The sequence below is a fragment of the Megascapheus bottae genome, chromosome 17 (assembly GCF_031878675.1).
Source record: "Megascapheus bottae isolate mThoBot1 chromosome 17, mThoBot2.hap1, whole genome shotgun sequence".
Classification (NCBI taxonomy): domain Eukaryota; kingdom Metazoa; phylum Chordata; class Mammalia; order Rodentia; family Geomyidae; genus Megascapheus; species Megascapheus bottae.
Window position 1 is genome coordinate 10,803,692 of NC_143525.1, and position 15,532 is coordinate 10,819,223.

Below are 15,532 nucleotides of genomic sequence, written 5' to 3' on the forward strand. Positions count from 1 at the left end.
AGACTGCAAGCACAGGCCCAGTGACAGTTTCTGCTCCATGTGTATCATATTTGTCTCAGAGGCTTCCTAAGTGCAGATGGGAAATGCTAGCAGAACTCCTGTGGGTGCAGACTGTAGGGGAGCATGGCGTGACCAATCCCAAATCAGAAAGCCACAGCACATTCAACCCCTAACAAGCACTGTTAGATGTGTTCTACTTTCAAATTGGCCTCTTCATATGCACTTATAAAGGAAGTCTGTTCTACTCAGGCATACTGTTAGGGTTTTCCTCCATTCGTATAACCGAAGCTATTCAGGAAACTGACATCTGAGGATCATAGTTCAAAGCCAGTCTGGGAAGGCAAGTCCATGAGACGCCTATCTCTAATTAACCATTAGAAAATCGGAAGTGGAGCTGTGGCTCAAAATGGCAGAGCACAAGAGCTGAGAAACAGCTCCCAAATCCTAAATTCAAGCCCCACAACTGTCAAAAAAAAATTCCTATATTCTTACACATTTTTAATATTCATGGGCCACTTTTCAGATAAAGAACTTCGTCACAAAACTACTGACAAATGTAACTCCTTTCTCCCTACTCATTTTCAGAAAAGAACACCTCATTTTTTAAGGCCAGGCTTAAGTTTCAAATTCATTTAACTTTTGAGGCAGACAATCCATGAAGCAAGCACTCCTTAGCATCCTCTAGGCCAACTGTGAAAACTGCTAGGCCCCCTTCTACCTTTTGGCAACATTTCTTCCAGTTGCCAGGCTTCATGCTCCATTTTAATCAGGAAGGAAGGAGTGCATACTGACTGCACACACTTACCCTGCCCCTCCCCCCCCCCAGTGCCAACTTCCACTCTCAGCAGACTCCTAATGGCACATCTAGAGGCAGTTAGGGCCCAATGGGAACAGAACATGGGAAGCAAAGGGGGCTGGGGAGCAAAATTCCTCCTCCTACAAAACTGTGCTGGTCCAATGCTCATCACTGGTAACCTGCAAAATGGGCTCTTACCCTGAGGGGCAAAGCAAGGCCCTAGGCTGGGAAAAGCACGGTAGGAAAAGCTTCTGAGCCTGCTTCCAGTCCTGGCTTGGCTCTGCACTCACTGTGCAAGCGCAGGCCAAGCCACCAACCCACTGTCTTAGCTGTCCACACTTAGCCACTTCCACTCAGTTCCCATGTACTTTGCCCAATTCAAGTTCCAGTCAAGCTCCTGGTTCCCAGCTCCCAGCTGCACTGGTGGTTAACTGCTGTGACCACGCCGGGCTGAAGGGACGCAGGACACTGACTCGCCTCAGGTAAGAGGGTGTTTTGGAAGTGGGGCAAGAGAAAGAAATAAAAGCATTGGGAGACAAGAGGCCCGTGATCACTGATTTTTCCTGGGCCCCAGGGCGCTGCCCAGGCCCCGCAGACCCGGCCAGCACGCAGCCTTCACCCCGCAGACACAGGCACCAGCGAGCCCCTCCAGCGCCATGACCAAGGCTGGGTGGTGGCGGCCTCCCCCAGCCGCGGCTCCACGTGGAGGAGCCCAGGACCGCGGCCTCCTTGGGTGGGGAGCAGGGAGGGCCGAGGCCTTCACAGTCTGGAGCCTGTGCAGCCCGGACCTGGGGTGACCTCCCTACCCCACAGAGGGGGGGCCTCCCCCCCAACCCCGCGACCAGAACCGACAAAGGTCCTAACGGCCCTGGAAGGTGAGCGGAGCAACGGTCGGCAACGGCCGGTGGCCCGGGCGCTTGGGCCAGTGTCCCCGGAGAAACCTTGAGGTGTGCCCGCAGGAAGCCCGCAGGGCTGGCGGCCTGTGTGTACAACACGGGGACGGGGGTGCGGGTCGTGGGGCCTGAATCAGAGCCTGCTGGTCCGAGCCCTCTTGCTCAAGGCTGACGCTCCACTACTTTGACCCACAGTGCTCACACCTGTAATCCTAGAGCTCCTCAGGAGGTGGAGATCTGAGGATCATGGTTCAAAACCAGCCCGGGCAGAAAAGTCCCCACCAGACTCTGATCTCCATTAACTACTCAAAAACCGGACGCGGAGCTGTGGCCTTGTGCAAAAGAACTCAGGGACAGCACCCAAACCCTGAGTTCAAGCCCCATAACCCACAACAACTACTGAAGGTATGTTAAATGTAAAGGTAAAATCAGATACCTTTTTGCTAACATTCATATGAAACTTGAGGAATGGAATGGAGAAACCACCTGTAAGCAGAATGGCAGGTACTGCCTGTACTCATTCAGTGGTTTAGAGGTGTGAGTGCATTTGCAAAAGGTAATAAACAGCCAGGGGCCCGTGGCTGTAATCCTAGCTCCTCAGAAGGCTGAGATCTGAGGGTTGAGATTCAAAGCCTTATCTCCAATTAACCGCCAGAAAACTAGAAGTGGCACTGTGGCTCAAAATGGTAGAGTGCAAGCCTTGAGCTGAAGAGCTCAGGAACAGCGCCCCGGCCCAGAGTTCAAGCCCCATAACCAACCCAAAAAGGTAATATGCTAGTGTATTCCTATCTGGACATCCTCAGATGCCATTTTTCTGTACTGTTCATCTTGGTTTGCTGTGTCTATAGCGCATATAGAACAGACAAGGTCCAAATTTTGCGATATCTAGTCTAGATGTAAGAGGTTGCCAGTGTGTGATAAAGTAGTAAAATTAGCACATTCTGTGTACTTAGTGTTGAAATGCTATAGGAAGCTTTCCTCTGTAAATACCATTTAGATATGAATTTCCTCAACTATCTCTAAGCATTACATATCTCTGGATTTGTCCGCTGGTTTAAAGGCAGAAAAAAAAAAAAAAGGAAGTGAGGGCATCACCCAGGGCCAAAAAGGCCGTATGTAGAAGCAATCCTTTGACCATAACCACTGCTGCACAGTGCAATTTTATTGAGCAGTGCTGGTAGCACAGCAGGCAAGTTCAGGTATTGTTATACTAAGAAGTAGAAGGAGTGTTCTGTAAAAGTTGAGGAACACTGTATTCAGAAATGGAATTGTTAAGCCACCTCTGTGTGGGCAGTGTATTTTTTGTCCCTGTCCATTGGATTGAGGAAGGTGGCAGAAAAGAAACGGCTGCAAAAGGTATTTCATTAACGTGTGAGAAAACTTCAGCTTATCCTATACTTCCCTTTGTACATTTAATTTTGCCATACTGTATACAGGGTATAGACAAATGAGTCCTAATTTTATAATATCTAGTCTCTAGGTATCAAATAGGTTGCCAGGGACATAAGCAGAGTCAGTAAACTAATACATGTTGTATGCATTGTGTTGAAATTCATCGAAAAGCTGTCTTCTGAAAATGACCTTAGAAGCAAAGTATGTAACATCTGTGACTATTTACCTGTATCATTGTGATAATGGAAAGGAGGTGGAAGAAATGAAAGTCTTTGAGCTAAAATGCTCAACTCCCAGAACCAGTTACATGTGTGTAGTTTTATCCAATACCACTATGTTGATAGTGGACAATTAAGTCCTTATTTGAAGCATCTGTTCTCTCTAGCTGTTTAGAAGTACACAAAGGCTGGCCAGGTGGCTCACACCTATAATCCTTGCTACTCTAGAGGCTGAGATCTGAGGATCATGGGTAAAGCCAATACCCACACTAACACTGAAGTCTGTAAGATTCTTATCTCCAATTAACCACTAGAAAATTGGAAGTGGCATTGTGGCTCAAGGGTAAGGATGGTGGCCTTGAGCTGAAAAGGTCAGGGATACCACCCAGGTGGAGTTCAAGCCCCACAATCAACCAAAAATAGGGGAGAAAAAAAGTACACAAAGTATGTTAAAAAGAGGTGGTGAATGGATACAGAAAATGTTATATATATATATATATATGTGCACATACACACACACACACACACACACACACACACACACAGTGGAATTCTACATAGCCAACAGACAATATAATGGCATTCTCAGGGAAGTGGATGAATCTAGAGCGAATCATGTTGAGTGAGACAAGTCAAGACCAAAGGAACAAAAGGTGCATGGTATCCTTAATATGTGCTATTAGATCCACACAGTACAAGAGGAAGGACTCAATATTTGCATACCCAATGCTATGGATATGGTAGTGGAAATATAAACACAACTACATAGATACAAAACCCTATGACACTATAGACATAATGCTTTATTACATAAATTAATATGTATCTATGATATACAAACCCTTAGCCTAATTTTGATTATGTTCTAGAAACTAAGTGCCATGATTGTATATAGAGATTCCCTTCTTGAATACTCACTTGTTAAACATGTCATTTGAAATATGATGTAAAAATCAATGTTAATAAATTCTTTAATGAAAAAGAAGTAGTAATTCATTTTGTAGATATTAAAATTCATAATGAAATGATCTCTTTTGGAAGTAGAAGGATGAAACCACTTCTGAGCAGTACACAGGGTGTTTATTCTGGCTCAGGGAGAAAGCCAAGTGAAGTGCTGAGGACTTCTACCAATGGCTTTACAGTGAAGCTAGATTGACCAGTTTCTGGTGTCTATGAATTTTAATTTTGTTCTGTGTATAGTGTATATAAAGGACATGAGTCCTAATTTACAATATTTAGGCATGCTAGACGCTAAAAAAAGTTGCCAGTGACAAAAGTAGAGTTCATAAACTAATACAGTAAGTATACTTTGTGTTAAAATTTATAGGAAAGACTTCAAACACTGGAGTGCAATTATTAAAAATCCCCTTGAGGGATGTGAAACAACCCTGACCAACTTGGTTGAGATGGTGATGGGAATGATTCTAGGCCAGAATTAGAGCTTCTGTTAAGTGTGTGTGATTCACCTGGCGCTACTTACATCTGGTGGGAAGCATAAAACCTTATTAGAAGCATCTAGTCTTTCTAGATGTCGATGTGTGCATACTCTTGTAAAAGGAGGGGGCTAATATGAAATCTTTTTTGAATGAGTTAATGTTTTGGAGGCTGTGCTATTTACTGGCTGGCAGGAGGTGGGGGTTGGGGAGGAAGTGTACAATGAGCAGGCTATGTCTGTTCTGTTTGTTATCTAGACTTTTCTGAATGTATTTTAACTGCTAACTTAAGAAGTCCTTATCTTGGAATTTGCATCTGGAGTGATAGAGAGGAGGATGAGGAAGGGCTCTTTGCTAGTATCTCCCATGTAGGAGGCACTTTCAGTTAGAATCCTAAGTATCTCTGTGCATTTTTGGTAAAATAATTGTATTCATACACCAAGTTCATTAGTTCACCACATCTACTCTTTCTAAATGTTCTGAGATGATGGTTCATGGTAAAAAGAAAAGCTAGTGAATTAGCTAACCTGGTGAGTATCTGTTATAAACAGCAGCAGATGCATCTTGGGACACACAATTGTGCCTCCTCTGGGCAATGGAGTCAGAGGGGAGGAAGAGGAAGTCTGCAGGGAGAGATGTATGCGAGTGTGCTCAGATTCAGTCTCTGATTAACTTCTGATGTGATGGTCTGGTTGTACCACGGGGACACATACATACATTTAGTGGAAACGTACTTCCTTGCTAATATTCTCATAGTATACTATAAACCTACTAATGAGCTTAAAAACTGCTTAGCACATCTTGCTTTATATCTCACTTTAAATTGGGCATAAAGGAAATGTCTAGAAGCCTGTTGCTGTTTTTGTCTTCAGTGAAATTTTTGTTCCCAAGGAAGGAGAAAAGGCAATGTTTTTCCCCAGACAGATAGAGATGGATGGTGTAGATTTGTGTGGCTTAGGGATTTTCAACTGGTGAATTCATAACATTTGGGTGTAGATTTGTGTGGCTTAGGGATTTTCACCTGGTGAATTCATAACATTTGGAAAAGCATGACACGTCATAGGACCTGTTACCTAAAAAGGATTGGTGTGTGAACATGAAGGAACTGGCCAGCCATGTCCAACTGCATGGCTTGTGGCAGTTAAAACTTTGTTCTTGTTTATGTAAAGTTTCCTGTAACACACATGTTAAATAAAGGTTATTTTTTTAAGCCTGGGGGGAAAAAAAGCCAGGAGCTGTTGTTGACTCTGCCTATAATCCTAGCTACTCAGAAGACTGAGATCTGAAGCACATGATTCAAACACATTTCCGGGGCCCCAGATTATAGCCTAGTGGTGGAGTGCTTGCCTACCATGCATGAAGCTCTGGGTTCGATTCCTTGGTACCCCATACACAGAAAAATGCCTCAGGACTGGCCAGAACAAACAAAAACAAAGCCATTTCTGGACTGGAAATCTGTAGACACAGTTATTTCCAAGTAACTACCAATAAAAACCAGAAGCAGAGCTAATGGGCTCGAGTGGTAGCCTTGAGCAGAAACTATGTTCAGGTATAGCCCCTAGAGTTCTGAGTTCAAGCCTCAGAACTAGCACCAAAAAAAAAAAAATACTGTGTGGAAAATGAACTATGAAACTTGTGGGCAGGGATGGATAGGAGGGGAAAACTGGGGGAAAGTAAAAGAAGGGATGGCATTGAACAAAAACCAAATGTACCCTTAGATAGGTGCTGGTAACTCATGCCTGTAATACTAGCATTCATAAGGTTGAGGATCGAAGCTGAAAGCCAGCCCAGGCAGGGAAGTCTGTGAGTCTCATCTCCAATTAGCCACCAAAAAGCCAGAAGTGGAACTGTGGCTCAAATGGCAGAGCACTATTCTTGAGCAAAAGAGCTTAGGGATAAATGCCCAGGACCAGAAAAATACTCATTACCTGATTTATGAAATGGTAACTCCTCTGCTTAACATCTTTTTTTTTTTTTTTTTTTTTTTTTTTTTGCCAGTCCTGGGCTTGAGCTCAGGGCCTGAGCACTGTCCTTGGACTTTCTCAAGGCTAGAGCTCTACCACTTGAGCCTCAGCACCACTTCCGGCTTTTTTTTATGTATGTGGTACCGAGGAATCGAACCCGGGTCTTCATGCATGCTAGGCAAGCACTTTAACCACTAGGCCAAACTCCCGGCCTGGGTTGGGGTTTTAGATATTTTTAGTGCCCATCCTGGGTTGGACTCAGGGCCTGGGAGCTAGCTACCCCTGAGGGGTTTTTTGATCAAGGCTAGCTCTACCACTTGAGTCACAGCTCCACTTCTGACCTGCTGGTGGTTCATTGAAGATGAGTCTCATGGACTTTTCTGCCTCAGCTGGCATGTGAGTAGCTAGGATTACAGAGGTGAGCCGGCGGCACCTGGCTCCAGTTTTTATAAATACTATTGTGTGGCAGATGTTTTCTCAGTGACTCAGTGTTTGAGTGATATGGACCACTGGTGCCTGAAGCATCCCCAGCTAGGGGACAGGAGCCCAGTGAGGTTCTGCGTCCTGAGAACATTAAACATGAATGCCCAGGTGGCCTGTGGATCAGGCCCAAAGCATTCTGCCAACTGCCATTTTTTCCATCCTGGCCCCTCTGCCCAAATCCTGAGACTCTGCCAGAATGTGGTTCTAGCTCCCAGGCACTCACAGAAGAGCAGGTGTGCATGGTGGAACCCGCTTTGCACTTCAGTGCCACCCTGCCCTCTAGACGTGGCATCTTCTGGAGGCGGGGCATCCTGGACCGGAGTCAGGATCCGGACGTGCTGCCGATCATCCTCGGTGTCTGGCACAGTCCCTCATGTCATGTGTGCCTTTTCCCAAATCCATCAGCTTCAGTCCTAAGGCCGTGAGCACAGGATTTTCTGAGGTGGGGAGACCCCACACACACTCGACAGTTTTTGTCACAGGTTGCTATCGCCCTCTCACTGTTCTCCATGTCCAAACTGTGTATATGAAAGGTAACTCTAGATAATACCATAAATTGAGGTAGTACAAATTTGGGGTTCAGAGGAACATGTGCTAGGTCTATACTAAAAAAATGGGGGCTGGGAGTTTGGTCTAGTAGTAGAGTGCCTGCCTAGCATGCACGAGGTCCTCAGTACCACATAAACAGAAAAAGCCAGAAGTGGTGCTGTGGCTCAAGTGGCAGAGTGCTAGCCTTAAGCAAAGTGCCCAGGACTGACAAATAAATGGAAGTAACAGTGGCTCCTATAACACAAGGTTTTCCCTAGGTGGGGGTCTTGTTTGATTGGCACACCCCACATCTTCTGTTGGCTTTGCATTTTCTTCTGTAAGCTTGCCAGCTTCACTTACCACTGCCAAGTGTCATGTGAGCAACAGCCCCTGCTCCAGTAGTGAGGGGACCAAATGACCATGGCTTAACTCCATCTGCATCTCGTGTAGGAGCTGGCCTCATCTGAGCGTGCCCGCTGACATGCCGAGCAGGAGCGAGATGAGCTGGCAGACGAGATCGCCAACAGCGCTTCTGGCAAGTGAGTATCGTGCAGCAGACACAGGGGCCATGCTCATCTCATCCTCCCGGGAGCCCTCGGGCCTGTGTGGTCTACAGATGGCATCTCCCTGTCTTATTCATTCCTTCACGCATTCACTAGCAAGCAGCTTTCTTAGCCAGGACCTTTCTGTGAAGCCATTTTTCATGTCTTTGTTCCTGCTTGGCTTCATCATGGTATTATGCGTGCATCACACGCACATCCTAAGCATGCCATGATGGAGCTGGGGTCTCACTGGCTTAACTAAGGGAATGTGAAGATCTTGGTCACATTGTGAAAGTGAACTCACAGCAGTGAGCAGGGAGAACGAGGCAAAGGAGGCAGTCTCTGACTGGAAGACCCAAGGCGGGGAGGGGCAGGGGAATCAATGGGACTTGTACACAGATTTGGGGCAGGGGGCAGGGAAAGAGCCATCGGGAGTGATGTTCAGGTGAGCAGCAAGATGATAGAGGGGTCACACACACACACACACACACACACACACACTTCCCCCCCTCGCCCACCAGGTCCGCACTGCTGGATGAGAAGCGGCGTCTGGAGGCTCGGATCGCACAGCTGGAGGAGGAGCTGGAGGAGGAGCAGAGCAACATGGAGCTGCTCAATGACCGCTTCCGCAAGACCACGCTGCAGGTAGCCACGTGGTGGCCTCTCCCCCGGAAGGGCCCCCACCACCTTGTGCCTCACACAAGTGACAGAGCCCTCTCCCCCTCCCAGGTGGACACACTGAACACAGAGTTGGCAGCCGAGCGTAGCGCGGCCCAGAAGAGTGACAACGCACGCCAGCAACTCGAGCGGCAGAACAAGGAGCTGAAGGCCAAACTGCAGGAGCTGGAGGGGGCTGTCAAGTCCAAGTTCAAGGCCACCATCTCAGCCCTGGAAGCCAAGATTGGGCAGCTGGAGGAGCAGCTGGAGCAGGAAGCCAAGTAAGAGGTCCCAGCAGCTCACAGCTGGACAAAATGTTTAGGGCCTATGTGACGGGAGCACAGATGTGTGGCCGCCGTGGGCAGTGAGAGGTGCCGTGACTCTCAAAGGAATTGCTCAGCGGTGCCAAGGGCTCGGAAAGTGGCTCTCAGGTTGGGCAGCCCCTTAGCTTCCCCTAGACAGACTGGGGTGCCGGTACCTAGGCCCCACCATTACCTGGACCCCGAGAGTCCATTTCCCTCGTGCTGCCTGCCCATTGCTCTTAAGACTCCCAGCTGAAATCATGCTATGAAGGATTTCGATTTAATTGCTGTTAACACAGCTGTGGAGTCCTCCTGTAAGTTTCCTCCAGTGAGACACCACCTACGTTTGACTTCTAGGCAAAGGTGAGATGGAAGCGCAATGGGTTTTTTTGTTTTGTTTTGTTTTCATTGTTAGCCACAACAGGTCCTAGCATCATAGAAGATGGTAAGTTCTAATAAGTTGAGATAATAAACTGAGAGGGTTAGGTGATTAGACTAAGGTTTTTGTTTTCAAAGTCTTGCTAGGTGTGATACATATCTATAATCTCAGCATTGAGCCAGGAGAGCTGGAAGTATAAGGGCTAGATATCTTATAAACAAATGAACAAATAAAGTCTGTCTTCATTGTAACTGACAGGTAGCTTCATTGTTGCTCAGTTCATTAAGTGCCAGTGGCTCGCACTGTAATCCCAGCTAGTCAAGAGGCTGCAATCTGAGGATCACAGTGTAAAGCCAGCTGGGATAGGCAAACCCAGAGACTCTTGGCTCCAACTAACCACTCAGCCGGAAGTGGAGGGAAAGTACAAGGCCCTGCACTGGAGCCTGCATGTAGGCACGCAGAAGGAGAGAAAAAGCTCATGGAAAGTAGTGATTCATCCTGCATGCAGGGATTAATTGTGCTTTCTCTCCCAGTCAGCACTGAGGGATGTATTACAGCCATGTTTATCATACCAGTCTAACAACATGGGTCAAAAGGGATCACATTCCAAAGCAAAGGGACTTCAGGAGGTGCTTCTCTCCCATCTTTTTTTTTTTTTTTTTTTTTTTTTTTTTGCCAGTCCTGGTGCCTGAACTTAGGGCCTGAGCACTGTCCTTGGCTTTCTCAAGGCTAGAGCTCTACCACTTGAGCCTCAGCACCACTTCTGCTTTTTCTGTGTATATGGTACTGAGGAATCAAACCCAGGGCTTCATGCGTGCTAGGCAAGCACACTACCACTAGGCCACACTCCCAGCTATTTGTCCCTTTCAAAACATAATTTTGGGCATGAGAATGTGCACTCTGAAGATCCTAGGTAAGAGGATGGCAATACAAGTCCCGCTGAGATTTTCTCAAAGTCTACATCTCTCCCAGAGTTCTACAGTGATCTGCTTACTCACTTCCACAGGGAACGAGCAGCGGCGAACAAGCTGGTCCGTCGTACAGAGAAGAAGCTGAAGGAGATCTTCATGCAGGTGGAAGATGAGCGGAGACATGCAGATCAGTACAAGGAGCAGGTGAGGGGCGGGGCTGGGAGCCTGGCAGGGCTCCTGTGTCTCCCTCAGCTGTGCCTTAGGCCTTGGCACACCGTGCACACTGGCAACGGATAATTATGTGTTCCTGCCAGGCATTCCTGGAGGATAAAATGAGCACTGGAAGCTGATGAGGGAGGCTTTGTGGCTTGATACCTATCCTGATAGTTTCCTCGCTGGTATTTAAAATAGTTGCAGGCATAGTAAGTGGTCAGCACAGTAGCTCACTAGCTACTCAGGAGGCTGAGTTCGAAACCAGCCTGGTCGGGAAAGCCTGTGAGATTCATCTCCAATTAACTACCCAAAAGCCATAAATAGAGCTGTGGTTCAAGGGATAGAGTGCCAGCTTTGAGCAGAAATGCTCAGGGACAGCATCTAGGTGAGTAAAATCTGAGTACTGGCACCAAAAAAGAAAAGCCTCTGAGCAGCCCCAGTGCATATGTGGGTGATACCCATGATGTGACATGCGCTCACAAGGTGCGGGACAGAGGGGCCAGCAGTGCACTCACCGCTTGCTCTGCTCATTTCCAATCCCCCAAGATGGAGAAGGCCAATGCCAGGATGAAGCAGCTCAAACGCCAACTAGAAGAAGCTGAAGAGGAGGCAACACGTGCCAATGCATCTCGGCGTAAACTCCAGCGGGAACTGGATGATGCCACCGAGGCCAACGAGGGCCTGAGTCGTGAAGTCAGCACACTGAAGAACCGGCTGAGGTGAGTGTGGGGGGGTGGGACAGCAGGTCCAATACACTCCCCACATACCCAGAATGCAGTGCGGCAGCTATGCTTCCTCAGTATCCCTGCATTCGAGACAGCTGAGCTTTGTAGTGCACGGGAGGAAGATGAGGGCCAGGCCCACTCTTGAGTGGACCAACATACTTCATAAGGCTGGAAAGTCCAGCCCAATGTCCTTCCATGTCCACATAGCCATGTGAGAGGACAGGGCCCATTCAGACACAGGGCCATTGCTCCTTGTCCACCAGCCCTGCCAGGTTGCTTAGCACAGGAGAGCAAAAGCCAAACCCACTCCAGGAAAACAGCTTGGAAGCCAGGGTCAGTTGACACCTGCCTAGTGGCATTTTCTACTCATGTACCGCAAGCTACGAGCATTTTTCTATTCTGAAAGGAAGTAAAATACACGTGACAGAAGCCCTGTGTGACCCACAAGACCTAAGAATTCACCACCTCGCCGTTTTTGAGGGAAAGCTGGGGAGGTGGAGCTGTGCGCCATTGCTCTAACGCCTCGCCAGGCAGTCCCGGGTTGAGTCAGGACTTGCCCCACGTCTCCCATGTTGGGTGGGGAAATGCCGAGGCTGGGGTAGAAGTGGACGGCAGCACCCCGCTGGCCTCCCGCTCCTGCATATCGCCCACACGGCCTGCTTTGTGCTCCTGCAGACGCGGCGGCCCCATTAGCTTTTCTTCAAGTCGTTCTGGCCGGCGCCAGCTGCACATCGAAGGGGCTTCCCTGGAGCTGTCAGATGACGACACGGAAAGTAAGACCAGTGACGTGAATGAGGCACAGCCGCCACAGTCCGAGTAGAACAGAAGAGGCAGCGGTGGTGACACAGTGGGACGCTCAGGCCCTGACCCCGCACCGGCCTGCCTGGGGCTGCCGACGTGCTTAGAAATCGGCAGGCTCCAGTATTCCTCGCAGAGAGATCAACTGTGTCTTAAGGCCTTCAGGCCTGCGCAGACTATATCCGGCTTCCGATTAGGTACAATTGCTCCCCTTTTTATATATATATATCTATATATCTATATAGAGATATAGATATATATACACCTACCCAGCACACCTGTTAAACAGATTGTCTCATCGTTGCATCTATTTTCCATATATCCATCAAGAGACCATTTTCTAATCCATGTTAAGAGAACCCTTTTTAACACAAACTCCAGGCCCTCCGTTGCCAGTCGCTGGGCTGGGGGGGCAGCCCCGTGGTCGTGGCTCCATCGCTCTGCATGCTCTGTCCTCCAGACAGCTAACTTAGTTCTGTGTTCATGTGGCTCTGACTCCTCCACCACAGCCAGTCTCTTAGAACATTGTGGAACCTAACCTGCACTCGTATCTCTCATTTCCTCCAAATAATGATCAATCACTACTTCAGTGAGCAAACTGTGAATGGGGCTTTGGAACGATTGGGAGGGGTGGGCCAGATGAGGGGGAGCAGCATCTCCCCGGGGTGGTGGCGGGGAAAGGGGGCCCTGCCCGTTGAACTGGTGGGTGTCCCGCATCTCATGTGAATGGTTCTTGGCCAGAACCATCCTTCCTAGGGAGGGCAGTGGCCACAAGGCGGCTGGTAACCCTGGGGGCCATCACAGCAGCTTCCTGCGCCCTCCTTGCCTCAGGAGCCAGCAGCCACGGGCCCTGCAGGCTGGCCGGCCGAAGGCTCTCCCTCGCCAACCAGGCCCCCCGTGCTGACCTGGCCAATGCAGCCACTGCTTTTGAGTCCAATGGGAATCTTGATTCTGTGTCCGAGGCTTGCTCCAAGTCCGTGCTGAGGTCCTCCTCAAGAACAGACGCCATCTGCCTGAACGCTGACATGCCAGTGGGTGTGAATCCTTCGTTTTCCTTTGCACAGTATTCCAGTGCACACTTAGCATTCTGGTGTTTTGTTTTTGGGGTTTTTTTTGGTTGATAGTTGAGCAAACTGACATTACAGAAAGTGCCTTAGACACTACAGTACTAAGACAATGTTAAATATGTTATTTGCCTCTAGAACAATTTATTGTATTGTTTTGACTGTGCTTCATAACATGTACCTCTCTAGTCAAAGTAGTATTATAAACATTCAGCAACAATGAATCAGTGTTAATGAAAAATCCTCCATCCTCTGCATTGTGCTTGAAAACACAAAACCTTTGGGGGTTAAGAGCTTTACCATCTGTTAGGAAGAATTGTCACGCAGGTTTGGAATCTTGGATCTCCCCTGGATGAATTGTACTGGCTGTTGACCACCAGACTCCTGACTGCAGATATCTTTTCTTGTATTCCCATATTTCTAGACAATGATTTTTGTAAGACAATAAATTTATTCATTATAGATATTTACGCCTGCTCTGTTTACTTGGAGGAAAAAGCACCCGTGGAGAATAAACAGACCTCAATAAACAAGAATAATCATGTGAACGTGGAGTCTGTTTTTCTCATCTTCTGTTCTTAGTTTCCCTTGTGGGGCCTGAGTAAGGGGGGGTGGTTTTAGCTACACGTAACTCCACACACATTAGCAAGAAACCAGGCCCACCAGGGTCTCCTAGAAACAGGCAAACTGGCATTTAGGGGCTCAGTTCAGTTTCTCACCAATGGCCTCCTGGTAAGTGGAAATTTGGGGGAAGAAACTGGACTCAAGTATTTTCAAGTGATCCAAGAGCATTTCAGGCTGCATTTTCAAACAGGATGCACATGGAAAATTCTTCGGGAGTGAGATTCAGCCGGTTGTCCCTCCCCCCCTCAGGGCAGCGTGTAGTGTGAGCTGGCTGGGGCTGGGGAGAAGCCAGGGGAGCAGAGGTCAGGTAGCAGCACTATCTCCTCCTCCTTCCACATTCTTAGATGTGAGCCTGCACCTGGGAAGAGGTGCAGTAGCACCACATGAACAATGGATAAAAACAGATGGTGGTCTGGTATTTTAGCCACGTTCTCATCCCTGCATCCAGGCTCTCCATCCAGGATTTCATGGATGTAGGACTCAACCCTTTCTGACTGTCTGGCTTCACTGGTGTCCATGTCAATGTCTTAGCCACTCAGCTGGCCAAAAGAAACAACTCGGAAGTGGTGCTGTGGCTCAAATGGTAGAGCGCTAGCCTTGACTTGAAGAGCTGAGTTCAAGCCCCACAACTGACTAAAAAAAAAGAAAAGATCTCTGTGGACTGATTGCCAGTTCCTGATTTCCAGTTCCTTTCTTCACTGAGTTGTCAATTAGCAATAATCATGCCTCAGATAAACCTCATTGGCCATGATACCACCAAAGAAGATGTGAACTCTGCACAATAAAGCCAAGGACACACAAGTCGTTTGGAGGAGGTGATGGCAGACTCTTCAAATGCAATCAGCTTGGTGCCAGTAGCTCACACCCACATAATTCTAGCTACTCCTGAGGCTGAGAGATGAGCCCTGACTTCAAGCCTCAGGAATAGCACAAAGAAGGAAAGAAAAAAAGGCAGAGTCCAAAGGATTATTTCAGAATGCTTTGGTAAAGCTAATACCTATCTCTCCCCAACTAGCCTGTGGATGAACCTCCAAAGCCTTGGTATCATTTCAATGGTTGTAAAGCCCTTCCATTTCTTCCTAATTATGCTGTTCTCTGGTTATGGCTGACCCTCCCCCCAAAGCCAGTGTAGCCAAGGAACAAATAAATCCATGTCAAGACCCTGTCCTATCCTCACCACGAAAGTGAGGCGCGGGGGACGCGCAGGCTTAAGATTATACTCTAGAAAGCAGTGTCATTACTTTAACTGATTTCTTAAGAAATGAAATTGGGCCACATTAGAGAGAAATGTAGAATCTACAGAATTAAACCACTTGAATTCTTCCCATTTCAAAAAGTACCAGTAAGTTTGTTCTGTTTTGTGCAGTCACTTCCTATCTCATGTATTAACGGGGTGCTATCCTGATCATTCTCTGCCATTGAACACTGACATTTGTTTCATTAGTTTTAGCCTATTCTTCCTACTGTGGGGTGTTAACCCAAAGGTAAGAGCTTTTAAAGTTTACATCTCCTTGTTAGGTTCATTCACAACCCAGACTGAACAGTCAGGTAAGGTAGAGGAGTCCCCGTCCCTAGATTACAGGGATCAATGTGGTTATTTCCTAATTAAA

The 15,532-nt window shown here is 47.7% G+C and overlaps 1 protein-coding gene across 1 annotated transcript; it reads left to right on the forward strand.

The window, feature by feature from the left end:
• Window positions 1-8,180: 8,180 nt before the first annotated feature.
• Window positions 8,181-13,760, forward strand: LOC150050960 (myosin heavy chain, embryonic smooth muscle isoform-like). Its single transcript, XM_090349585.1, has 6 exons — window positions 8,181-8,246; window positions 8,771-8,894; window positions 8,979-9,187; window positions 10,594-10,702; window positions 11,258-11,430; window positions 12,112-13,760. The coding sequence occupies exons 2-6, from the start codon at window positions 8,853-8,855 to the stop codon at window positions 12,254-12,256; spliced, it is 678 nt and encodes a 225-aa protein (XP_090205711.1). The 5' UTR covers window positions 8,181-8,246; window positions 8,771-8,852; the 3' UTR covers window positions 12,257-13,760.
• Window positions 13,761-15,532: the final 1,772 nt, after the last annotated feature.

Excerpts from the sequence above, each read along its gene's own strand:
- LOC150050960 (XM_090349585.1), top strand. The coding sequence starts at position 8,853 with ATGGAGCTGCTCAATGACCGCTTCCGCAAGACCACGCTGCAG. Across the intron at positions 8,895-8,978 it reads TCCGCAAGACCACGCTGCAG|GTGGACACACTGAACACAGA; the intron begins GTAGCCACGTGG and ends TCCCCCTCCCAG. Across the intron at positions 10,703-11,257 it reads CAGATCAGTACAAGGAGCAG|ATGGAGAAGGCCAATGCCAG; the intron begins GTGAGGGGCGGG and ends CAATCCCCCAAG.